This window comes from Melozone crissalis, unplaced genomic scaffold, assembly GCF_028551555.1.
Source record: "Melozone crissalis strain CALT ecotype California unplaced genomic scaffold, PUWL_Pcris_2 ptg000042l_1, whole genome shotgun sequence".
Classification (NCBI taxonomy): domain Eukaryota; kingdom Metazoa; phylum Chordata; class Aves; order Passeriformes; family Passerellidae; genus Melozone; species Melozone crissalis.
The window spans coordinates 56583096-56608675 of NW_026535820.1; the positions used below are offsets into that span (position 1 = coordinate 56583096).

The 25580-nt window shown below is 40.2% G+C and overlaps 2 protein-coding genes across 2 annotated transcripts in view; one reads left to right on the forward strand and one right to left on the reverse strand.

Annotated features, from left to right (window-relative positions):
* Positions 1-1419, forward strand: part of BMP6 (bone morphogenetic protein 6) — an 87276-nt gene extending 85857 nt beyond the window's left edge. Inside the window, exon 7 of the mRNA XM_054285008.1 lies at positions 1-1419. Coding sequence (XP_054140983.1) covers positions 1-150 — 150 coding nt within the window. The 3' untranslated portion in view covers positions 151-1419.
* Positions 180-25580, reverse strand: TXNDC5 (thioredoxin domain containing 5). The gene is made up of 10 exons (XM_054285009.1): positions 25366-25580; positions 20780-20929; positions 17889-17994; positions 16520-16616; positions 14117-14232; positions 11954-12040; positions 9202-9345; positions 6405-6493; positions 3528-3657; positions 180-2970 (listed from the first exon to the last, which is right to left on the reverse strand). The coding sequence occupies exons 1-10, from the start codon at positions 25578-25580 to the stop codon at positions 2848-2850; spliced, it is 1257 nt and encodes a 418-aa protein (XP_054140984.1). The 3' UTR covers positions 180-2847.

The following is a 25580-nucleotide window of genomic DNA, read 5'->3' on the forward strand; positions in this document are numbered from 1 at the left end:
GTTCATCTAATGAATCCTGATTATGTTCCCAAACCATGCTGTGCACCTACCAAACTAAATGCCATATCTGTCCTTTACTTCGATGATAATTCTAATGTAATCTTGAAGAAATACAGGAATATGGTAGTAAGAGCTTGTGGATGTCACTGACAAAGTCTTCACACGGACTCTGTGATGCTGTCATGAACTTGGATACACCTTTCCCTGTTTTCGTGACCTTGGGGGGAAAAAAACCCACGTGATGAACCATCCTTCAGAACACCATGTATGTGCCTTGTGGGAGGAAGGGGTGTGGGGACCACCCCCAGGGTGGGAGTAAACTGCTGGACTTCTTACAGACTGACCCTACACCACGGTGGCTGCCCAGCTCAGCAGCAGCAGCAGCAAAATGCCCACACACTTTATTTGGCTGGGATGGGATGGTCTTAATCTCACAGAGAAGCTTGACCTGTAGCAGGTGCTTGGATATATGCTGCAGTTTTACCAGATGAGCACTCAACACCAAAAACAAGTGAGGTCTTTCTTTGGGGGCAGGGAGGGAAGATGAGGGGGAGAGGCAGAGAAGCTAAAGAAAGTGGTGTTAGTACTTCAGACGTAAAGTGTACATCTCGTGCAAGATCCTTTTGGCCAGAAGGACCAGTTACTGCACCTAGACTGTTAGTCTTCTCCTGACATCTGTCATGACAGTAAGCATCTAAAATTGTGCCAAAGCAGATGTTTCAGTTCTCTTATGCTCCCAGCACCGTTTAACTCAGATCTTGCACGTGTAAGATGGCATGGCTGCACCCTGTGTTAGAAACACTACCATGAACTCAGACCCTGGCTGGTCTTCCCAGTTCACCATCTGACTGAGCAATACAAATTTATACACTTGCTCTTATGCAGCTTCCTTCCACTCCCCACGTGGAGCTGCCTCATCTACCACCACTTGCCCAGGAAGGAAGTCAGGACACTTCTTCAGCTGTAATTCAGACGTAAAAGCTTAGGGGCCATTCATCCTCTAGCTGGACAGTTTGTTTACAGGAAGACAGAATGTCAACAAAATTTGCAATCTTTCCCTTTCAACTCATGCAACTAACAAACTGGTATAAAGGAAATGCAGCGTAGAGCCATGGTTTGTCTAGCAGAATCTAATAGCAAATTGTTTTGATCAATATTAAACTTGTATTAAATGCACTTACCTCTACTTGCATTTAAAAGGCTTCTTGTAAATACAAGCTATAATTTATTGCACTTGTCATTGTATATTCATTGTGCTGTATCATTTATAGAAAGACTGCTTTTTTAAAAAGTTTTTATTTAGAAAAATCTCAGTGTAAACAATTGTACCACTTTGATTTTATACAAGAAACTCATGAGATTGTGCTTCACTAGAAAGTTGTTAAAAACATAATAAAGGCTTCCTGAAAGGCAGAAGTACACACGTTGATCCAATACATCTGCCAGTACAACACTTAGCTTTCACTGTGGCTTTTTCACCTTCACACATTTTCAGACTGAACAGAATCAGAAGTTCTGGACAGACAGTGAAGTGAAGAACCAGGAGAAATTCACTGGTTTAAAAGTTCATTGATGTTTTGCCTTTTTTTTTTAATAAAAAAGAAAAGCAACCCAACTTACTCCATATGATGGACAAAACCCAGCATCTTGACAGATTAGTCAAATTAGCCTGTAGCAATCCTCATTCCTCATGAGTTTCCGTGCACATGAGACAGCAGAATTCAGTCCTTGGTTTGCTGTTGCCTTTGTATCATGACAGTCTCTGCTATGTAAATTCTTTGGCTTTTGGTTAAGTCTAACATGGAACATCTTATGCACCAAAGAATAGATTCATATTATAATCCAAGACACCACAAAGTGTGTGGTCCTAGCACTCAAACTTATCAATGCTTACAGCTTGGAAAAACGTTAAGGCTCAAGAGGAGGGGGGGAACTATTTTAAACTACTGCAGAAGAGCTGAATGGAAAAAAACAATTAAACATTGTATTACTTGTTGTTCTCTAGGTACTCTGACTAAGGAGCAGGTCAGCACAATATCTGGATTCAGGCGGGGGTAGGAAACACGTCCTTAGCTCTGGAGTCTGACTGATCATTTCCCATTAACGGGGAGTTATAACAGCACCTATTTTTCACTCTGGCTCTAGAGAAGTAGAGCATAGTTGTGCCTCTGGAGCTGGATGGCAGCAGCCTATGGAAATGCACCTGACACACGTACACTATGGCATCAGTAATGTTCAGGCACATGTTACAGTACCATCACTTTCATTATGGCTAGACCTCCCATGCTGAGAGGATTAACAGGAAACAACCAGCTCGTGGTGGCCTGGTATCTTCCAAAGGTGTGTGTGTTTTCAACCTTTCAGCAGCTCTATTAAGACAAATAAGGATTAAGTATACAATTTTAGAGGCAAAAGTGACTAAATACAGCTGTAGCTTTTGCCTTTCTAGTAATAGTAAGCAGTTTGTAAGGATTACTTTTTAACCAGATCTAACCTGATGACAAAAATATTCTACTGCTGCCCTTCAGTTGGTTTTCTTAACGTATTTTGGTCTCAAAGGAAACCATTTACACTTCATTGCAGGAATGCAGAAATGCAGTGCAACTACCAATGCTGAAAATACTCTTGATTTGCACAGTAACTACTTGTTAGTTTTCCTTCACACACACATGTCTCTAACACACACACAAGGGGAAGATACCAAAGTTTAGTACATTCAATTTCCTAGAAAGAAATAAACAAAAAAAGCCCCACCCCCCCCAAATACACTATTTAAAAATCAGCAAAGATAGAAATCCCTCAGCTACTGTACAGAGACAGCCAGGGTACAGAGCATCCAGACTTTTATTACAGTTCATCCCTTGCCTGACGCAGGACAAAGTTATGCAGTGATTTGAGGTCTCTCGTTCCGTTGTGTTCACCGATTTTCTTTCCACCTCGGAAAAGCAGAAGTGTAGGATAACCATTGACCTTCAAAAGACACAGACAAAAAAAGAAATTTGCTATTAATGTTCAAACTTGTATCTGTCACTCATATTTACCTGATTCTGAAAAGCCATCAAACTCCTCAAAACAGTAAGCCATTTTAATTTAAAAAAAACAAACCCCAGCAGAACTTTCAATGCCAGCCTGCAATTTCTGAATGTTTTTAAGAGAATGGGAAATGTTCCTCTAGGCTCTTGGAATGACAGCCTTCTATCTTCAATTGTCTGCCTAACAGCTCTGAAAGACTTTTTTTCCCTAGGAACAGAAGTCAGCATTGGATACCACAAGACAGCTTTAGTGTTTTCAGAGAGGTTTCCTAAAGTAGGAACTTCTCCAGCTTTGTCCAATAATGGAAATGACCAAACCTGAACAAACAGTTCAGGAACAAAATGATGTCACCAGGTGCCTCCTATTGACTAACAGAGACCACAGCTGTACTGTCACCAGCACCTGGAGTGCAGCAGCCAACTGGGCTGCACACTGGAGCCTCCAACATCTGGTACACAATACTGTCCCCTTCATTTCAGAACTTTCACACTTACAGAAAATCTGTTGCAGATGTTGCGTTCCACAGTGCAGTCCACTTCTGCTATTTTGACATCAGTCAAACCTGGAAATTTCTCTTTGGCAAGGTTCTCCCAGATTGGAGCCAAGTTCTTACAGTGACCACACCTAGAAACAAAGGAGGGAGATTTGTTTAACAGATAAACTTTCTACTTTATCTCTACTGTCTTGCTGCAATTGCTGTAAGTTTAACTAGCAGCCTTTCCTATCCCCTAATTATTTCACCTCTAACTCCCTTGCACTATTATGTCAGTAAATGAGCTAAGAAAAGAAGTGATTTTATTTAAGTTAAGCACTGAAGTACTTTCTGGACTTTGTTAGTCTTGCCTAGAATGGTATTCTAGATCTTGGTTCATTAACATTTTACCCCACAGAGGAATATGAAGCCAAATAAAGACAAGCACAGAGAATGTTTAAATGGAAAAAAAAAGATCTCTTGGAAACAAAAATGCTTTTAGGAAGACACAGAATGTCTGTAGAATTAATTTTTCAGGTAGCATATGCCAGTCATACTAAAGCTACATAGCCCAAGTTTTAATTAGTTAAATGAGATTTTAATTTTCCTATTAAATTTCTTCCAGTTCCTAATGGCCTCCTCGACCATTAGCATTCATTTTGTTTACATTTTGAACTTGGCTTAGCCAAGTTCCTAATGTGAACTTCTTACTGCCTTTAAGAAGAATTCCCAAAGCACTTTAGCCTTTAAATCTGCATTGCTCATACTATTCTAACCCAGCTGCACCTTAATTGGGTTATTAAAACAGACCCATAATTGCCTCGAGGCTAGATCAGGGCATTTACAAAAATAATGAAAGATGTCTCAGCAGAAGTTTTCTTAAAGCAAGCCAGTGTATATTTTAACTACCTTGTTAATGCACAGTGACAGTATAAAAGCATTTCTGACCACGCACAAAAACTACTAGAACAGAATGATTTTGTGCTTACGATGCAAATTAACATTAATATTTATCCAAAACTAACTGAAGGGCAGAACTAGAAAGCAACATAATAGTGTTTGCTGAGCCCTACATAAGTTAATCCACTTGGAAGAGAATATGGTCATTTATATGCAGAGCACTACAGGCAGTCACAAGCCTGACTTTCAGAGCCAAAACTAGGATATGAGTTACATAAATATAGGAAGCATTTTCCTAAATGGTGGCTTTCTGAGCATTGCAGCCAGGCAGCACACACTGGTGACTCTACATCCTGAAACCACTGTTTCTCACCCTGCCATCCAGAACTGATCCTGTCTGTGAGATCCAGCAGCATCCCATGATATCTCGTGAGTTGAGGACATTGTATTGTCAATAAGAGATAATCAAAAGGGGAGAATTTCTTGATCTCAAACTCTTCCAGAAAAAGTTGCTCCAGGTAATGGACTAGTAGATCTACCAGCAAGCCCTGGGTTCAGAACTCAGACTGGAAGCTGCTCTTGAGCACAGGTGTGAAGTGAATTTCTCAGCTAGTTCTGCAGGTGGGGCAGAAGCAGCACGGGCACAATCTAAATCCCTCCCAGAGTACAGAAGGGATAAAGGCAGTGAGGAAAGAGCAGTCAAAGATGAGGGGGTTGCATGCTATGGGCAGGACATTTCTTAACCCAGTGGTGGCAGATATTTGCTCATATCCAAAAGCAGATCTTACAGGTGGAAGAGAGCATAGCAGTGGTTTTCAAGCAGCAAAGGGTGACAACACTGGAAAAGCCTGCAGCAATGACCTTAAGTGAAATTAAATGCTCCCAGGTAATTCTTGCCTACACAAGAAACATATTCATGCCTACTGTTGAAATTAGATGGCAATATTTTGAGATGCCTGAGCACACCTAAATATGGGTGGTATTTGCTTGTATTGCTTTGTAATGGGGCCTTTTGTAACATAAACAAAACATCTTTTTATATTTTCTACACTGTGTTAATGGAATGCTAGTGATTAAATCAGAGATGTGTTATCTTTCACACTGTGAAATATAGCTTAATTTTAATCTCTCCCACTACACTAGGCTTCCTTCTGTTGGCTAAAAGACCAGCAGTGGATGAGCAAGATGGCATGCAAGTTTCATTAAATTTTGTAGAGGCACAAATAAGATGAATTCTATAAACCAGAAAGAGAAATGTGAAACTCTCTTTTTATTTCAGAAAGGGGATACTAAGAATAAGGGGGAAATACTTCTACAAGTTTGTAATACTGAGGTCTTAACCCATCTGGAGTGCCAGGCTCTGCTGGATATAGCAGGAATGGCAGATGCCAGATGTGACTTTCATTTCCCTCTCCAAGGCATTCCGTTGGGTATCTCCACCTACACCATCTGCCCTGGGTCCCTCTAAGAACATACTGCATGAACATACACTCTTAAGAACATCTTAAAATTGTCACTTCTGCAAGTTAGTTTTTGGACAGTTATTTGAAGAGTAACAGGCAGTTAATTATCCATAGCTCAACAATCTGTATCAAAACTCAGGTGCTCCAATGAGGCTCCCAATATGTCTGGAGAGTGCCCTAAGGCCAGCATCCTCTCCTTTCTCAGCACTGAGATACGGTGATATACTCCCCTCATCTAACCCTAACCAAGGGATGGGAACATGCTGCACCTGCAAAGAAAGCTTCACTCTCCCTGTTACCCCAGCAGGGCCTGGAGGCTGACATGGTAAAGCTTCTGTGTCAGCCTTTCCACAGAGAGGCAGCTCAAGGGAGCTAAACAAGACTGAGTTTTTTTTTGCTGTGACTCTTGCCAACACACACATTCTTCAGCTAATTCACAGTTTAGATCCAGACAACAAATCCAGTACTACAGTAACTATTGCACTCACATCTTAGCCAGCAATAATCCTGAACAGCAACAGCTGCAAACTGCTTACCATGGAGCGTAGAATTTAATAAAGGTGATCCCCCTAGCAATGGTTGCATCAAAGTCTTTTTCAGAGAGAGCGAGCACTGAAGCCTGCCCCTGAAAAAAAGAGAAAAATATGTCAAAACATTTTGTATATACAACATCAGTCTACTGAGCTTTTACATTCCTAAAAGGGAAACTGGAATTGGAAAAGATAATATTGTTGGTAATATAAACAAGAGTAGCAGCAGCAGACCTGCCTTTTACTTCTCAGCAACTTTCCTTCCCTAGAGAGATGTAGAGAAAAAAGTGTTTTACACTGAATCTCATCCATAACTGGAGAAACAAAGCTTTCCTATTTTCAAAGGATTTGTCTGTATCCAAATTTTCAGTAATTGTAAAAAATCACCTTAATTTTAATACACTATGTTTCAAGGAACAGCCCTTAGAGGAGTTGGCTTCGAGCAAGTAATGGACATCTGAGGTTTAATGAGGTATTCAAGGCACACAAGAGATGTCTCAAGAGCTGCTCTCTCTGTTCTTTCTTCCCCTGCATTGCATTCACAGAAAAATCTGTTACCAGAAACACAGATTTGCCTGTCAAGAGGACATCACAACACCACACTTGCATGGGTGCCAGGAAATGTTTCTACTCCTGATAATATCAGGAGCAAGGGAATGATGGGAGGAAAGCACATTGCTTACATTCTCACATGAAAGCGTGGAGCTGAAACTTCATTTTTGTACCTCATGCCTATAAAAGCTTCAAAATCAAATGAAAGCAAGAGGAAAACAAGATCACAGCTGACAGTGAATTATCAATTCTATTTTAACCCCAGTAAGTTTTGTGAAGCCAAAATAAAATTTGAAAATCCAAATTATCCAGTACCTTTAAACATTTTTGTAAATAACTGTTAGTTCATGGAATTCTTTCACTGTGCTGAAATGTTATTACCTCTAAATAATTGTTAAGAAATTAGAAATTCTACTTTTATACTTTCTAATTATTAAATAATCAGAAATAATTAAATGAAGCAAAAAGTAAGCACTGTGCTTCTACTCTGATTTTCCTAAATGGCTATCTATAACTGATGTTCCTAACACAATATACAATCTAAAATACAAAATTTGAAAACCTGATTAGTAACAACTTCCCCATGATTTGCACAGTAAAACGAATTTTAAAGCTCTGTAGATTACTATCAGAATAGCAATGTGAACTATATAACCACAAAAATAATTTTAACATCAGATATCTCAATTTTAGCTTTGCATCTCAAAAAAAAGACATCTAATGCAATCACATAATCTGAGCATCTGCTGGTCACACTGCCTTAATCCACCAGGATCATTTTTTGTACTATTTTAGCCATGTCTGGCATTAGAGAAATCTCATGGATGTAAAAGTACAGCTGGCAAGTACTTGGGCTATATAAGACATGGGGGAATCCAAGCAGGGGCTCAACACTGGGACACAAATTTGGAGTGGGAACTCATTGCCTCTGCTGCCTGTGGTCAACTGGTGGCAAATGCAGTCAGTGTTTGCTGGCTACAGGGGCTGGCCCCTTGTTTCAAAATTCATGAAAACAAAGAGTCAGGGGGTCTGAAGATAAAAGTTGTAAGGACAAGCTGAGTCCAGCACTATGTCTGCTATTATTTGGCAAAAAATCCCTCAACAATCCTTTCTTCCTTGTGTGTGTGCTGGTGAATGCAAGGCTGAAGTGGGAATTTGTGTCACATGTGGTTTGTGTTATTTCTATAAAAATAGAAAGACAACTAATTACTTTTGGCATTGTTCTAACACCAGCTCATTGGGATCTTCCAAATATGAGGTCACTTAAGAAAATAAAAATTGAAGAGCGTGACAATTGCAAATCTAGGTGGTCTGTAATGTTTGGTAAGCCACCTTATGCAAGATGGGTAATGCTGCTGGAAAAGTCAGCTGGGAAAGGTAATATTTTCCTGTAAGAAGCTGCATAGAAACTGTATTTATATTAATCATATTTTTGCCTAATTATTTAAGTTCATTCTATAGCACAAGGGAATGTAAATCCCTGTCCCTTATTTTATAGGCAGAAAGTACGTTCTACACATTTCATGAAAAATTATGTTTGAAATCCATCCCTAATTTCTCAGCCTCACCAATTTTTCATTTATCTCCAAGAAAAATGGCAGATGAAATGCCAACGGGATTAGAAAAGGCAGAAAATTATATGACATGAACTACAATTGTACAAAGGTTATTTCTGCCAAATTCTGAACAACAACAATTTCTGTAGTTCCAACAAACAAGATAAAAATAAGTCTCCAAACGCCAAGGAGTTTTCCTGTCACAGGGCACGTTACCTTACCATATTGGTACTGGTCTTCCTAATCTTTGTTCATTGCTTCTGCAGATAGATTTCTAAGTACAGAACCCTGGCTTATTTTAGGGGCTTAGCAGTGTGCCCCATCCCCCTGGATTCAAGTGGTAATGTTGCAAGGAATGTTCATCTCTGTGGTGGTGAGCTACGCTGTCATAAAGACCCAGGTGCCAGCAGTTCCATAGGCCAAAGAGACCACATTCATGCCTGTCTCTAAGTAACTTATTGCAACCATAAAATAGGAATCAGATTTTTTTTCCTTCTCCAATTCATCAGGGTAGTAAAAGCATCTCTAGGATTTGTGATCTGATTCCAGTCATTAGTTACTCAAAAAAAAAAACCAGGGAATTATTTGGTACAGTTTACCTCCAGAAACTGTCAAGCTATTAGAGAGAGAGAAACACATGGAAGGCTCAGACAGGCAGCTAAAACAGTCTCCACACCTTGCATTGGAGCACTTACCTCAACAGGGGTGGGCTCTGCAGGTGGCTGTGGGGGGGCTTCAACAGGTTTATCTGCTGGTGGCTCTTTCCCAGAGCTCTGCAGTTGGGAATCCACGTATTCTTTCAAGGAATCAAAGTCCCTCTTCCCTTTGTATTGGTCACCCTACAATTAGCAAATAGTTTGTGCAACCTTCTATATGCAGTTGACAAAGCAAATAAATAATTACTAGTAAGACATAAGATTGCCAAGTGTAAGCAAATAAATAATAAGTATCTAGTTCTAAAACTTCTCTATGACATTCCATTCACTCCATGTCTTCAGCTTTTGCCACAGATTCTTCAGCATCCAAAGGGAACAATCTAACATTCCCTTGAAATGAAAGGTATTTTTGAAACATAGAAGCAAATTTTTGAAACATTTCCACTTTGATCTTCTGGTCTCACCTTAGTCAGCTTTTTAAGAGTTATTTTTTTGCATCTAACCCTAGTACAAGGAACAATAAAATACCCACTGTGGTTTGGGTGTGGTCTCTGTTACCCTGTGAGCTCTACACAGTGCTTTGACAGGGCTGAAACTTTCCTGTCTCTGGACTACACAGTCATTCCTCTGGCCTACACACTTGCCACAAGTCCTTGGAAAACCCAAATAGTAAGGCATTGCACTCTGGGCACCTAAGTTGCGACCTGGGTGCAAGAGACAACAGCAGCCTGCTGCAGGGCAGATATTTCCAATGGCACCACTCTTCCAAAAGTCTAATCCTATTTTTTAACCAGCACATGAAGCAGTCAGCCAGCCAGATCTTTGAGAGGCCACAGTTTACCTTGGATGCTTCCCCATATTTCAGGTACTTTCCAAATCCAGAGAACAAGACAATCAGAAGATTGTCAGAACAAGAAATCAGAGCACTTGTGAGCAGCTTGTAGTCGCAAATCCACTGTCCGCCCTCTCCAATTTGGCTCTTGCATGATTGCCCTCAGGGCTGTCTGTGAAAATTAGTACTAATTTTCCTGTTCAGAAGAGAGATCATATCTTTGAGGCATTATATATCCATTTTGGATAGAATTCTTGAGATGTGGTCCTATGTGGTGTGGGCTGCAAGATACATTTCCTCTTGTAGATGAGGAAGACTCTTTAAGAAACAACATCCAATCTTCCATACATTAGAAGGAAGAACAGACATCTCTTCAGCTTTCCTTTATCATTGGAACTCCTTCTACACATTTTCCTTCTTTTGTAATTGATAATGTTTCCTCTAACTACTGCTCCTTTCCTGGCACTGGGTGTCAGTGAATCCCTAAGGAGCAAGAAGCCTGTACCTGTTTGTTTGTACCAACAGCAGTGGTGTGATGCCAGACTTCAGTTATGGCAAAGGGGATGAAGGTATTACAGACAAGGCTGGGTGACTGAATCAGTTCTCCTCCTTCCCCTTACTGACCAGTATCATAGCTGCCAGAGAGAGTTTCAGGAATTTCTGGGCCAGATTATTGTTCTGTGTTTTTTCAGATATGTTGTATCAGCCCACAGAGGAGCATGTGATTTTGGTGGCTGTATTCCACCAAGGAATGCCACACTACTAGCGGGGAAAAACAGTTTGATGTCAACTGAAATACATTGTTCAGATTAATGACTGAGGTTCAGCTTTACCAATACAACAGTAGTGATTTTTTTTTCTTTTCTTCTTGATTGAAAAAACTCCAAGCAGCTCCAATTATTACAATATTTAAACTAAAGTTTAATTAACTAAAAATCCTCTAGCCTTGGACATGCCACCATGCTTGATTTGAGCCCTCCCTCAGCTTCCATCAGTGCTGCTTGAATGTGAATCTGGTTTGGATTCAAAAACACAGAGGCTGCTTCATTTAAATTCCCTAGTGTCTGATCTTATAGGGGTGCTTATACCCAACCTCATATGGTATGTGCTTGCAGCCAGTTTCTCTTCAGAGTGCCAGAAAATTGCCACAAGCAGTGGCCACTAAACCGTTTCAAGTAACAAAACTTAACGTTGCTGATACTGTAAATGTTCAAAAAGGAATGCAGGGTGAATGGGAGAAAACCCCCTTGTCCTTCCCCCTGCCAAGAACTTAGCAGGTAAGAGCTATAAGTGGAGTCCTGGGCTCTCTTGCAGGCCTGTTTTGAATATCCATTGAATATATTTAACTAATCTTGAAATTGTGAAATATAGTATAAATAACACTGCAATTTATAATATGTTTATTTACTGCTGTTCAGGTATGTGGTATTTATAAATATTTTATCTCCCCATAATTTCAGAATATTTTAGTTCTCTGAATTGCTGCAAGGAAAAATGTTAGCTGGACCCGCAAGATTCTCATTCACAATGCCCTGTGAAATGTTTGGGTTTATATAAAAAAAAAATTTGCATCTCTAGACACCGCAGATGGGAATCACTTAGAGATGAGACCCTTCTGATACATTATGTGAAAATTACATACTTTTTATTATTTCTATTTCAGGTATATTTTTGTGTTCCATATGAAGTAAAATACCATGACAAAGTAAACCCAGAATTCTTTCACACAGTAGCATAACTGGAGATCCTGCTTACAGATTTATGAACATTGTATCAGTTGTTTGCAAAACAGAGAACAAAAATCTTTATCTGTGGACAAAACTCTACCTCTTCTAGCACCCAAATTAACATCCAACATCCCTTCTCTCACAAGCAGATTTTTTTTCCAGAATGTAAGCATAGTCCAAATATTATTCAGAGAAAAAATGGTGTGACTTTTTGCTGAGCTTGCAGACTCACCTTTTCACCATTCCTAAACCAGAGGAGTGTGGGATAACCACGAACTTGGGCTTCAGAGCAGACTTCATAATGCTGAGTACAGTCCACCTACATTTTGGGAATAAAATCCAAAACTATTCAGTGCCTAAAATAAACATACAACAAGCATCACAGCCTCCCTTGTTTAAAAGCTCAGAAAAATACAGGAACAAGCAATACAAGGCTTGGCAAAACTCAGTACCAAGTACTGTCTTGAGAATGATTATGTCTGCCTTCCAAACAGTGGTTTGGTTGTATAATTGGGAGGCTCTCTGTGTATTTGATTTATTTATTTTTTTTAAGGAGGGATCAGGGAGGAAGGTATGGATAGAAGGAAGTAGTAGCAGTTACAAAGAACAATGAAGACATAATTAAATATTTCTATTAAAAAGTACTTGGTATTCTCAGCTAATAAAATCAGTTCATGGACAATGAGACACAAAACACTAATGTGAGAGAGCTTTAAAGTGAAGACATACTGGCTCACCCATTTTTTAAAAAACTACTCTTTAAAGACTTCAGAAGGCATGTCAACAGTTAGCAAGTGAACTGTATTTCAAGGGATGCTCCAAGTGCGTAGCAACATTCAATTCTAATACAGTCTGTAAAGTTACTTCTTTATAAACTTTTCACTGAAGATCAATTCTAAAGATTAAACAGTGTTAAGACACTATTCCCCCAGATTAGATGAAGGTCATGGTTCAACCTTCTTAGAAACAGTTGTGCTTCCTGTTTACTTACAGACTTAAAATCTTAGCCAAGACATGCTTCAAGATATATTTCACAAGCTATACAGTTACATAAAATTGTCTAGGCATCCAGATGAATCTTAGTGGAAGTATTAAACAGCAATTCTCAGTAATACACACTGCAAACACCACAGACAACTGATTAAAACTGAAATTTTGGAAATTTATTGTTTGTTTTTCTCTGGGTACGAGAAAATGGTAACTTCATAAAGATACTTAAGCAACTATTTCATCAGACAGCAAACAAAGGTATAAAAAAGTGCAGAAAGATTCAAAGGAGAAAAAGCTTCTGATATTTCATTCTCAGAGGGAATCTAACTTTATAACCACCAGGTCTGAACATATATATTTGTGTCTTCTCTGAAGTTCAGCTGTGCTTATATATATGTATGTCTCCTCTAAAGTTCAACTCTGCTGGCCTGTGCTGTACATGTACAGCATACCTGAATTAACAGATTTTCAAAAGCATTTTAAAAAAACCAGTCAAGCTCATCCCTCCTACTGCAGCTAAAAGTGCTGTGAGGGCAGAGGCAGGGGAGACAGCAGAGGGAGAGTCCCTCTGCAGCACTGACATCACTGCCATGCAGTATTTCAGGCCAGTGGAACCACTGTGAAAGTTTAGGGATGTGGAAGTTGAGCCCAGTCCAGTTTCCATGGTTGGCAGATACAGAGGGATTCCCATCATGAGCCACCTGGACTTAGGTATGGGTCAGCAAATAAAGCCAGTAACTGCAATTGCCAGACCACCTCCATACCTCTGCACAGTAGTCACTCCACGTACAAGTAACAAGCTCCCATGGTAAATACACCACAGAACCTGGTTATCAACCCTGAGGGAAATAGTAAAGCAGGACAAGATATCAATTTTTAAGGTGTAAGACCCCCCTGAAACCTTTTTAAAGTGTTATGGGGAAAAAGAGGAAAAAACCCCCAAAACCAACAAAGAAATAATTCATCATAAATACCCAGTAGGGCTAAAGCTTGCTAAGGAATCCAATGCTGCAAAGAGCAAATTAGAAGTCACTTTCCCACTCAAAATAAATACTGAAGTCTATCAAGCTCTGTAAAGCAAATGAATAATAAAAAACAAATCTCAAAATATTATTCCCTGCATCTGAAGTATCAGACTTATTCCCAGCTCTCTGAAATGCAGAGAGGCAGCTCTGTTTGCAACAAGGCTTTGCTTAAAATGGGGGAGGTCCTGTTAACTGTGGATGTGTGAGAAAAAAACCCATGACCGTCTCAAAACAAAAATACAAACTGTAACTATAAAAGGATTTAAGAGGTGACAAACAAGACAATTGTGATTTGCAAATCATAGCACAAAAGGCATGATTCTTGGCTGAAACATATGTTGACACAAACCATATTTTCAAACTAAGAGTGTTTCACCTACCTTACCAATTTTGACAGTTTCCGAATGCTCAAAGACTTGAGCCAGCTGCTCCCAGGTTGGGGCCAAAGCCTTGCAGTGACCACACCAAGGGGCAAAGAACTTGATGAAGTGATTACCTTTTAAGAAAAAAAAAGAAAAGAAAAAAAAATTTAGCTAATTTGGAATGAACTTGGCTGCAATTAAAGCCAAGGTACTAATCTCAGGCTGCAAATTTATCATGGTATTTCCTGAGTTAAAGATAGGAAACGCTGTGAATCAAAGGCCAGGACAAAATACTTCAGCAATTAGGTTTTCAATACTGTATGCAGTCCCATAGCGTTGCCAAATTTCCTGAAAATTCAAACAGCTTCACAATCTCAAGCCAACAAGTGAGGTATTAACACTGATACTTTTAATCTAACCATTTACCTTAGTGTTTAATTCTACCAGTTACTCTCTTACAGAGTAGAAAGAACTACCAAGGAATATATGTTGATAACAGCATAAAGTGAAGTATTAAATTTCAACTTCATGCAATATTGTTTCCTAAGAAATTATTAAGTCCATTAATTACCTGAAAAATGTTGTTCAGTTTTCCATTTTTCTTTTTCTGCCCTGCTCTTTGAATTTTCATGTCAACTACTCATAAATTTCTGCCTTTAGAAGATGTTCATGGCATTTTACGCAGAGGAGAGTCCCTGTGCTATCTCCTACTAAGGTTTAGTTAAAAAGTATATATTATTGTTTGAAGAGTACCAGAATATGCAATTTCTTTCAATTCAGATTAATTAATTCAAATTGCTGCACATTTTTGCATACATTAAGGCAAGGCTCTGTTAAATGAAATAAAAATGAACTTAATTAAAATAAGGGGGAAAAAATTAATTTACAGGAAACACCAGCAACTGGAGAAAAGCTCTTTTTAACAGAATTGTTCACAATCCTTTGAAGACTGCTTTGGGGATGATAGTACATGAAATAATTTCTAGTTTGAAGGCTTGTCCACAAAGGAAGGTCAGAGGAAAGGCAATACAAAATAACCAGGAAACAAACTGCAGTAATAGTGTACTCTAACTTGACTGGTCTGCATGTGGAAGACTTTCAAACTGATTGACATGCTCTGTACTGGTTAAGTAAACTGCAAAATAGAAGAACACTAGTCAAAATCAGCTATTCTTTACCATGTACTCTGACATACTCTCCTCAATAGAAAACAATATAATTAATTTTTGTCCCAGAGCAGCAAAAAGGTGAAAGGAAGCTATGTAAGAACAGAGGTCAACTTTGCTGGTGTAACTGCTAAGGGTCACATTAAATTTAAGCGCTGAATTTCTCATAACTGAAGTCAAGAGAGGACAACACATTTACAGATGATTGTAAACCTGTTTAACCATCAGATATGACCATGAGAATGTCTCCTCTATGAAGGCCAATGGATGCATAATAAAAACACTTAAAACATTTACAGAGCACTGAACTTCACAGTATGAGAAGGTTATTAAGCTGACAAATGCTTAGCATATCCCTGATGGCTTAGAGGAAAATTAATTGAGAATTTTGATTGAATTCTACATTAAATCAGACATGCTGGGAAATTTTAAGTTAGCTGCATAAAATGCTGTTTTATACATGGAAATATTTCTAATGAGCTAATGGTTACTTTAAGAAGTTCTAGTTTGACCTCCCTAGTGATTTCAAATGGGCAAACATTTAATTTTACCCAGCCTTTCTTTTTCAGATAACAGATGGAGAAAGTAGGATCCTCTGTTGTCATGCCAGCCCAAAGTTTGTATTCTAAGATTTTGCTCATTGTCTAAAAAAACATCATGTGAGTGGTACAATTTCCCTTATTAGGTATCCCTCCTGGCATTAATTTTAAAGCTTCCAGACAAAATATTTTTAAAATAGCCAAACAGACAAAGTGTTTTGCCCACATTAATTCTGGAGGAAGGAAATGAAACAATATCAAATAAAGGGCCAGACTGGAGTGGGATGGGGGCTGGAAGGAGGAAGCGGGTGGATTACACTTATCCAGAATAACAACCTGGGAGGAAGAACAAACCAGCACCTAGGGAAGGAGGAAATGGGACTTGCAAAAACACAAAGTGACAAGGCTGTGACTGAGCAAGGAGCTCAGGAAAAGAGACAGTTTAGTTGAGCAAGCCCCACTAGCTTCTTCCTTGGCATTAGCAACCATAGTTTTACTGCCTTCTGAGTGCTCTACTTCAACTTTCTTATAGTCTGCAACATGTAATTTAACCAGTGCATTTTAGCATAGTTTGCTATGTAGTTACCTCTTTCACTAGGTATTACTGGAAAATAAAAGTGAGAAGGAGGTGTCCTCAAAATAAACATTTCTGGTGTAGACTTCCCACTACTAATGTCTCTGTAACCAAATTTCTCTTGTTTGGAAAAATTAGTTACCTTCTGCTATGTGCATCTTGAAATTGTCTGCTGAGAGTTCATACATTCCTTGCTTAGGTTCAGGGGCTTTTGGTGGTTCCACATCAGATTCAGGGTCCTATTCACGAGAAAAATTAACTTTTATTTCTCTTCTACAGTAAATACACAATAATTTTTTTCTTGTATCACACCATTCCTTGATAGTGCCATAGACCCTGAAATTTTAAATTCCTAAAGCAATGTCCTTATTTAGCTTGATTTAGGTTCCTAATGTTTCCTAAAAACAACTACATGAAAGCAAAAGGTGAAAAGGACTGCCACATAAAAGAGAGATACCAGAGTCTGTGGAATACCAGTCTTTCACTGTGCTCTAGTACAGTCACAGGGCACAGTGATTGCTGTAGCATTCGTTGCATCACCATATATTAACACACTTAAATTATATAACAGTGCCTCCAGAGCATCACACATCAGCCACAACTGCCATCACACCCATTGCAGTGGTCTCTGGGCTATTTAAAAAATAGTGCAAAAGCTATTTTCTGCTCCCCTAGTACCAGAAGGAATGCTGTCTACCTAATGGCTCCATGAAAACAGCAACAGTGGAAATGGAGCAAACACTTAATACATTTAACTTGCAAGAAACTCATGAGCATTTCAGCAAAAGCAAGTGAATACTTTCTAGACTCTAATCCTAGAGCTGAAAAGAATTTTTAGGGGCCTCAACGTGTATTTCTCAAAATAATTTAGCATTTAATGTTCAATTATTAAAAATACCATATTTGTTTAAATGTAATCACACTCTAACTGTGGTTCAGCAATCACTAAAGCTTTATCTTGATGAGAAACAGCAATCAAAAATTTAATTTTAGGCAAGGCTTGGCTCCTGTATGTGAATGATACCCCTAAACTTAAGGATTTTCCTAGTGATGGTATAAGCCTATCTTACTTAACTGATCATTTTAAATCTTTTCTTAGGCACAATATTATCAGAAGGTAACTCAGCTGAAGATGGCATCCATGTTTTAAGAGGTAATTAAGACCAACAGAAATGCAATTTATAATGTATTAGAGCTAAATTGCTTTTCTCACTCTAGAAACATTATGGTGTACAGGTGTCAAATGAATTGACAGCAAGGACTGTATCTTAAAAGGTCAAATGTATAGGCATTAAAACTGCATTATTTACTGTAATTTTAAAAGCAGGAAACAGAGAGCAGGTCACAGGATGACAGTTTTAATTACTACTCTGACTTACATGTAAGCTGTTTCAGATTGATACAGCAACCTGACTTTCTCAGGAGCAGATTTCCTCCTGGAAATTGAAACCTAACTTAGAGAAATGATAGATAAGTAAGCCTACAGAAAAGATTATTTCCTTTTCACTTACAGATGGTTCCTCATTTAATTTCTCCAACATCCAGTTTTCCAGTGCCTGGAAGTCCCTAGGGCCTTGGTATTTCAGAGGTTCTTGTCCCGGTTTAAGCAACTTTAGCCTAAAGGGTCAAAATGTAGAGAAGAGTGAGGCAACAATTTTCACACAGGAAACATGCTCAGAAAGATAATGTGCTTTGCTAATCCATGGCAATGCATCTCAGGCTGCAGTACCAGGTCTCCTGACTATTAACATCAGGCACCCTTTTCAGATTAAAGTGTCATGGCTAGAACTTAGGACCCCTTTTCTTTCCCATGTAAGCTTTAAGGAAATTTTTAAAAGAGAAAATAAGACATACTTAGTTAAAAATCAGCATAGTGTAATATTAATTTGATCAATAAGAAAAAACAATTTTAAAATTGCAGCATTTAGTTCTATTAATCCTATTTCAGTTTATCAAAGAGCATCAATTTTGTTTTGTCCACCTCTCTCCATCACCAAAGGAAAAATATCTAGCACTTATTTTCCCAGGAATTTCTTTCTCACCTTTTGTTCCCTGACTGCTGTTGCAGTGTAGGGCTTGTCATGTGGTATTAAACTGATTAAAAACACACTGAGGCAAGTCAATAGGACAAGAGGATAAGTGACTACTTGCAGGCATCCAGACTTCATGATTGCAACATTCATTAATCACCATCAAAACATTTTCCTAGACTACGTAAAGCTTCTACTGCAAATTTTAAGTTGAAATTGAAAGTCTGTTTAATAAAGGTGTGATACTGCATTCTGACCTAGTCTTAGTTTTTAAAGCAAATCAGACTTTCAATTACTACTGTCACCTAGCCCTCACTTCCCCTTGACAAGCTGTCATTTTGTACTGCTTCTTTAATTTCTTGGGATGCTTTTCTCTCTCTTGTTCCACAGTTGGAAGAAATGAACACATGAAAAGTGTTTAAAAACCACATAATGCAAATACATTCAAAAGAGATAGGAGCTCCCACTGTTATTTTCTTCTCAAGATATTCTTGAATGTTCCTTGTGATGACAGAAAATCAGAATAATAAGGAAGGGAAAAAATTAAAAAGAAAAATATCTAAAACATACATCCTGGCAATATTTTTTGAAAAGTAACAAAACAAATTCAGGTAACATCTTAAAAAAAGCTAGCTGCACCTTTATTTGCTGCAAACAAGGGTGCAATTTCTCTAGCTCAGTTGAGAGAATATTTATTTTGCACCACCAAGTTGTCCTGAGACAACTGTGATAGAAAGTGCAGGGACCAGCTCAGACACTTTTTCTCTGAGGGGATGGAAAGGGGATGCAGCCTTTCCTTTGACAGGTGTTTAGGAAAGCAGTGTAGGGATCAGCATAACCTGGACTTGCAGCAATACCTCTGCCTGAGGAAACTGTGAAACTTCCCTTGCTGGAGGTTTTTAGAAACAAGCTAGTTCAAACCTGACTCAAATAGAAAGAGAACTGTTACCATGAATTCCCCTTCATTGCTGTATTTCTATATGTAGCAGATGATTGCCTTATTATTTTTAACTTTTCAAATAGATAAAAGCAAGCACTAACTATTCCTATGTATTCAGTGACCTTAAAGAGGAGGGAGGGGAAAAAACCCTCCAGCAATTACACATCCATTGATTTTTGTCTATTCAAAAATCTTTGCCATTCTGTTTCAAGAGGAACAGCACCATAATATAATCTATGCAAACAGGCAATGACAAGCAATGCTCACTTCTGCAGATATGAAAACAGAACTGCAATACTCATTCTTTCTTGGTATTTGCAGTGGAAGCAAGACATACACTGCCCTTAAGGACAATTCCTATCTCAACAAGGACTGTGCTATTTATAACTCTCAACTTCTACCCAGTCACACTCATCTGCGTCCAAGTGGGTGCAGCCAGGAGCAAATGAAAAGTTCAGGCTGTTGCTGGGGTTGGCAAAAACACCAGACAAAGTGAGCAAAGGGAAGGAAACTGACAAATACAGGCTGTGGAAGGGCTACAGATAATCATGGATACAATCTCCACTTATCCCCACTAAGATAAATAATTAATAAAGCAGTAGAAAGGATCCCATCCATACTTGCAAGAAGCTTAAAAAGACACAAGTGAAAAATAAATCCTTTTGCTCCTTTTCTGTCAGTCTAAAAGGGAACACACATCTAACCCAAAGGCTCTGACCTCTCATAGATACTCTAGACCATGCTCTGCACACCAAAGCTGAGGTAGTAAGACATACATCCTTGATAACAGCATAAACACAGCAATCTTAAAATGCTAGACCAATATAAGCAAATTTAGCTAGAAAAAAATCCACACAGTATCACCACTGCTATGCTAAGTGATACTATTCAGTTATTGCTTTATGAGCACTTAGTTCACTAAAAATCTAAGAGACCACCTATAATGCAATTGCAAAGGGTGCATTTGTAATTGCATTGTAGGTGGTCTCTTAGATTTTTAGTGAACTAAAAATCTTGTGGCAGAAAAACTTGTGGCAAGTTACTTTCAAAAGTACTGTTGGTAGAAACCAGCTCTGTCATGCATATCACAGCTGCACAATGTACTGTTGCTTCAGAAAGAGGTATTCCCACACAAAAGAACAGGAAAATTCTGGACTTCAGTTAAACACAGCCACCTTCCAAGACATAAAACAGCTTCTTGAAAGAAAAAGGAAAAAAAAAAAAAAAAGAAAGAAAGAAAAAGCCTAAGAGTACTATGTATCACATGATACTTGGCAACGTTGCAAAAAGGCTTCAAATGAATATAGCACGTCCAAAGGGCTACAAAGAAACCCAGCAAAAATACAGCTTAGAAGTCAGCTTCAAGAAATTGGCAGAGGATCATGGAAAACTAAAAAAAGAAAAATAGGAGCAGACTTCTTTCTATACTTACGTAGGGTATCCTCGCACGCCAAATTCAGAGCACAGTGGAAGATCTACAGTACAATCCACTTTAACAACATAGACCTGTGGGTTTTCCATGTTGTTGTATTTATCTCCCAAGTCATTCCAAGTTGGCTGGAGGCGCTGACAATGTCCACACCTGTGACAGAAAAGACATGATACTGTTTAATATCTGCTCCCACTTAGAGGGAAATGAGCCCATGGAAAAGTCATATGCAGAATGGTGGTTTCGATAAATTTAAACAAATCTTTAAATCAAAAGTAAAATCAGTTACATCAGAAATCTTCCATACTCAAGCACTGTTACACTAAGCAACAGCAAATGCTATTAGGAACTGCAGCATGCTGCAAACACATCTAATGTAAAAATCATCAAGATTTGAGAATCTCTTGCTACTCTCTTTTTACAGTACAAATCCTATGAATACCCCCCCAAACTTAGTAAGGCTATTAATCAAAGCCCTGTCAGTCTTCCAGCATTCTAGAAAAATCCTGCAAGGTTGCCCAGCTTTCTTTACATTTTAATATTTCAAAATTCCCTTTTTTTAGCAGTAGATAAGAAAATAATAGTTTCTAGCCTCTTTGTAATGCCACTTGCACTTCCATGCTTCAGAGGAATTGTAACACACAAGTCAAGAAACATCATATCCAATTTTGTGATTCAGTTTCCCAAAATTTTGACGACCTTCGTGGGTCACTTCCAGCTCAGAATATTCTGTGAAAATCCTCCCATTCTATGCTCCCATTCCTGCCCCAGCATCAACTCTTTATATCTGCATACACACAGAAAATTGGCCTCATACAGTTCCTGAAACAGCACCTCACCAGAAGCAAAAAATAGCTATTTTTCTTCTCACTGTTTTTCTGGTCTTTCAAATCATTATAGCAATACTCTATTCCTCAAAGTATGATGGAAAGTTTTAAGGAATGGATTTTCATTTCTCTTTAATGTCTGCTTTTGCCAACCCTCCAAGACATCTAAGAAATACAAAGTTGGAGTAACAGAAAGCATTCTCAGACTGACAGTATGACAGCAGTTATTGCTTGGCATGACCTACAACATCTACTTTGTAAGTAACAATTAAATCACCAGCAGGACTTTGGAGAACTTTGCTTAGACTTAAAATAATTTCACTCATACAAACGATTTTGAGTACACTTGTAGGAAAGTTGCATGGATTCACACCTTTCTATCCTGAGATCATTGAGAGATAAAACCAACCAACCAACAAAAAAGCCCTGAGATAAAACCAACCAACCAACCAACCAACCCCCATTTACTTTAAGATAAAGAATTTTTCCTGATCTTAATAAGGTCCTGTAACAGTCAGGTACCGTGGGTAACATATGCTCCCATGATGTGGCTGAATACAATCTCATATGTGATCTTATACTGAATTGTCCTGGTGAAGGGATACAATGTGTTGTTATTAAAATCAAATATTCCTTAAATATTTAACTTCTGACTGAAGTCCCTCCATAGTCAACTCCTTCACAGAGCTTGAATTAAGAGGAGAATTTTGGACACTCTGATCCGTTCCCCTAGCAGATGCAGTGATTCAAAACACCAAATGAATACTGGCTGGTGTTAGAGAACAGAGCATGGAAAACCAGGTAAGGGAATCCCAAGTAATTAACCTCCTGTTTTTTAAGCACAACAGAGCTGCCTTGTCCCTACTTAACACTGTGATCTCTGCTCTACACACCACTTTCCTTCCTTCTTTGGATTATGGAAGCTAAAACTGAGAATAAAGCAGGACTAATGTTCCTATCTGAATCAGTATTCAATTAGTTAGTCATTCCCAGTTCAGAAAAAAACCCAGTACTATATAGAAGGAAATACATGATGGTCCTGAAAACACTTTTTCTTATGTTTCCAAGGAAATATATATAAAACCAAGGAGGGCAAAATCAAAGAACAAGACCATGCAATATCACAGGCTTGCCTCAACCCCATGCAACTACAGAGTCCTTCACTGCTGCTACTCTACAACACATCAGTGGGGCTGGAGGAGCTGCTGGGGACAGTGGACACCTGGGTGTCAATGATGAGTTCTGCTCTTTTATCCCTAGATGATCTAGAAAGTTGTAAGCATCCACAACCTCCACTGGCAGGCACAAATGAAGATCTAAAAGAGACTAACACAGACATTTCTGGGGGCCACTAGTAGAACTTGAGCTCTGCAGCCAGCAAGGGCAGCTCCACAGTAAGGTATAGCTCAAATCCTTATCCAGTTAAAAACACAGACATGGTATAAGCAGCCCAGAACCATTCTTGCTCTGCACAGAATAATCCAGCTGAAGTGAAATCCAGCCAACAGAGCTCTATTCGACAACAACAAACTCTGGTGATCAATTCTGCTGCAGCTCAGTGGGCTTGCCAGATTTACCAAGTAAGAACATATGTTGAAAAGACCTGTAAGAATCGAAATAATGAAGTAAAACTACTCAGTTGAGATGATTTCCTGCTAAGGAACCAGGGGAACCTCCCTCCTCTGTAGAAATGGAACTGGCATGGCAAACAACTTAAGAATACTTTGTGTCACCAAGAGAGTAACCTGTTTTGTACCTACCAAGTCAGACAGCCTTCTGAACAAAAATCTTATGACATCTGATGGCAAGGAACTTGGAATGATGTAGAACCCCACCAGTGCCACTACTGTTTCTGAGTGAGGCCCTCTGCTACATTTGTTTCAAGAATCTGGAAGAGAAGGGTGGTGCTGGCTCTAACCCAGCTCTTACTGGTAGCATTGAGGATGCAACATTAGCAGCGCCCACATAGATCTGAAAGACAATCCCAGCTGAATGTTGGGCTGTTTGCCTAGGAACTACAGACAACAGCCTGTGGGAAGCATTGGGAGATTAGCACATCACTTCAGAACAGGGCAAGAGGCTCTAACACAGACTCCAGGACTGTCAGGCTGCCCACCCTGATCCCACTGACAATTAAACTACTGGTGTAGTGGTATAAGCAACTCTCTCAGGTACTTGGATGTTCCCTTTGCTCTGCTCTTCCCTTGGACCTGAAACCCAGCCCTACTGATGCCTGTCAGGAGCCAGACATCCAGACCAAGGGCCCTGAGGCCAGGACCAGGATCTGGAGGAGATTTGCTAAGGATGCAGAGAAAATCCAGAGAAGCTGCAACAAATCTGGTAAAGAACACAGTTCCCTCACACTTAAGTTGAGCAGAGATCCTCAGCCCTCCCAAGGGCACAGCGTGATCCAAGTGGGCAAGGCCAGCGCTCCCTTTGATCTGTGCTGAGGATGTGCAGCATACACTGGATTCTGCAACAGCCCTTTTGGCAGAGGGCCTCCTACAAACAGTGTCTTGGGATAAGAGAAAGCTCATCTGGTTTCAGGGATGCCTGTGAAAGAGTCACTCAAGGTGTGGATAGACACAGATATCATAGACACAGATATCATCATTCCTGCTCTGCACGGGCATTTCTCAGGCCTTACTGCACTCTCAGGCAAAAGTCCTTCGCCAGCAAGTCAGGCGTCACCCACTGTTGTGATCTCCAGAGAACAAAGGCATCTGCTCTTTCAAGCTTTTACTTAACATTTTCACATGGCATAAATAAGTCAACGTTAATAACAAAAAAAGTTTTCAAAGGAAATGCTTTCCTGCTATGGATTTCAAAGACTCTCATACGCCTAAATGGCACTGCGTAGCAAGGGATAACTTTGGATCAAAACACAACTTTTGCACATTGTTCCCTTAACTTTATTTTATCTAGATTAAAGAAAACTTGGGAGGAAAAATAAAAAAATAAAAAAGAAACCTAACAACCCTAACAATAGAACTCTCAATAACATCTACTGGATATCAGTAAGATAAAAAATGGTAGGGGAAGAGGCAAAGAATAGAGAAGAATATGAACAGCCATGAGAAAGACCCAGGCATGAGAAGTACAGTGCTGTTGACTAGGAATATCCAGTAAAGTACTGCTCCCTCGTTAATCTCAACCATTTTCGAGCCAAAAGTACCAGTCCAGGACAAAAACCCAGTGGGTCTCTCACAAACCCAATAACTCTCCAGCTCTCCTACGGATACCTGTGGCCTCGGGGACACAGCACGATGGTTACCACAGCAAATTTACCCTTAAATTTTGCGTATGCAAAGAGAACATGGATTCTGCAACGAAAGCATCTGCGAGCTGGGGCTGGGGGGCCCAGGGTGAGTAAGTCACGGTGGCCAAGCTGCGACTGCCCTCGGTCCCTTTGAGGCGCGCCGGAGCGGCTCCCCCGCAGCCCGGCCGGGGGCGGCTTCGGGCGCCGACGGATTGGACCTGATGATCTCAGAGGTCTTTTCCAAGCCAGCCGAGCCCGTGGCTCCGTGGCGGGGGCGGCCGCCGCGGCCGGGGCCAGCACACGGGGGGTCCCGCTCCCCGGCCCAGCCCCTCCCGGCCCCGGGGCTGCCCTTCCCCGCCAGTCCCCCCCCAGTCCCGGGGCAGCGCGACCCCGCGGCCTCCCCGCCGCCCCTGCCCGGCCCGGCCCTGCCCGCCGCCTCCCCCGCCACGTCAACGGGGAGGAGGCGGGCGGAGGGCGCGGGCCGCGCCGCGCTCGGTACCCACCACGGGGCGAAGAACATGACGAAGTGGGGGGCGGCGGCGGCGCCGTGCCGCAGCATCTCCGCGCTGTAGAGGTGCCGCCCGTGCGGGTCCCCCTCCGCCGCCGGGCCCGGCCCCGGCTCCGGCTCGGCCCGCGCCGGGCGGCCGCAGAGCGCGGGGCCGAGCACGGCCAGGGACAGGAGGCGCCACCACGCCGGGCCGGAGCGGAACGGAGCCAT

What these genes read in the sequence shown, in the direction of transcription:
- TXNDC5 (XM_054285009.1), bottom strand. Translation starts at nt 25,580, where the DNA reads ATGGCTCCGTTCCGCTCCGGCCCGGCGTGGTGGCGCCTCCTGTCCCTG. An exon ending in AATTAAATGAGGAACCATCT is followed by an intron (nt 16,617 to 17,888) that starts GTAAGTGAAAAG and finishes TCTCGTGAATAG; the next exon opens with GACCCTGAATCTGATGTGGA. An exon ending in AAACTGTCAAAATTGGTAAG is followed by an intron (nt 12,041 to 14,116) that starts GTAGGTGAAACA and finishes CCCAAAATGTAG; the next exon opens with GTGGACTGTACTCAGCATTA.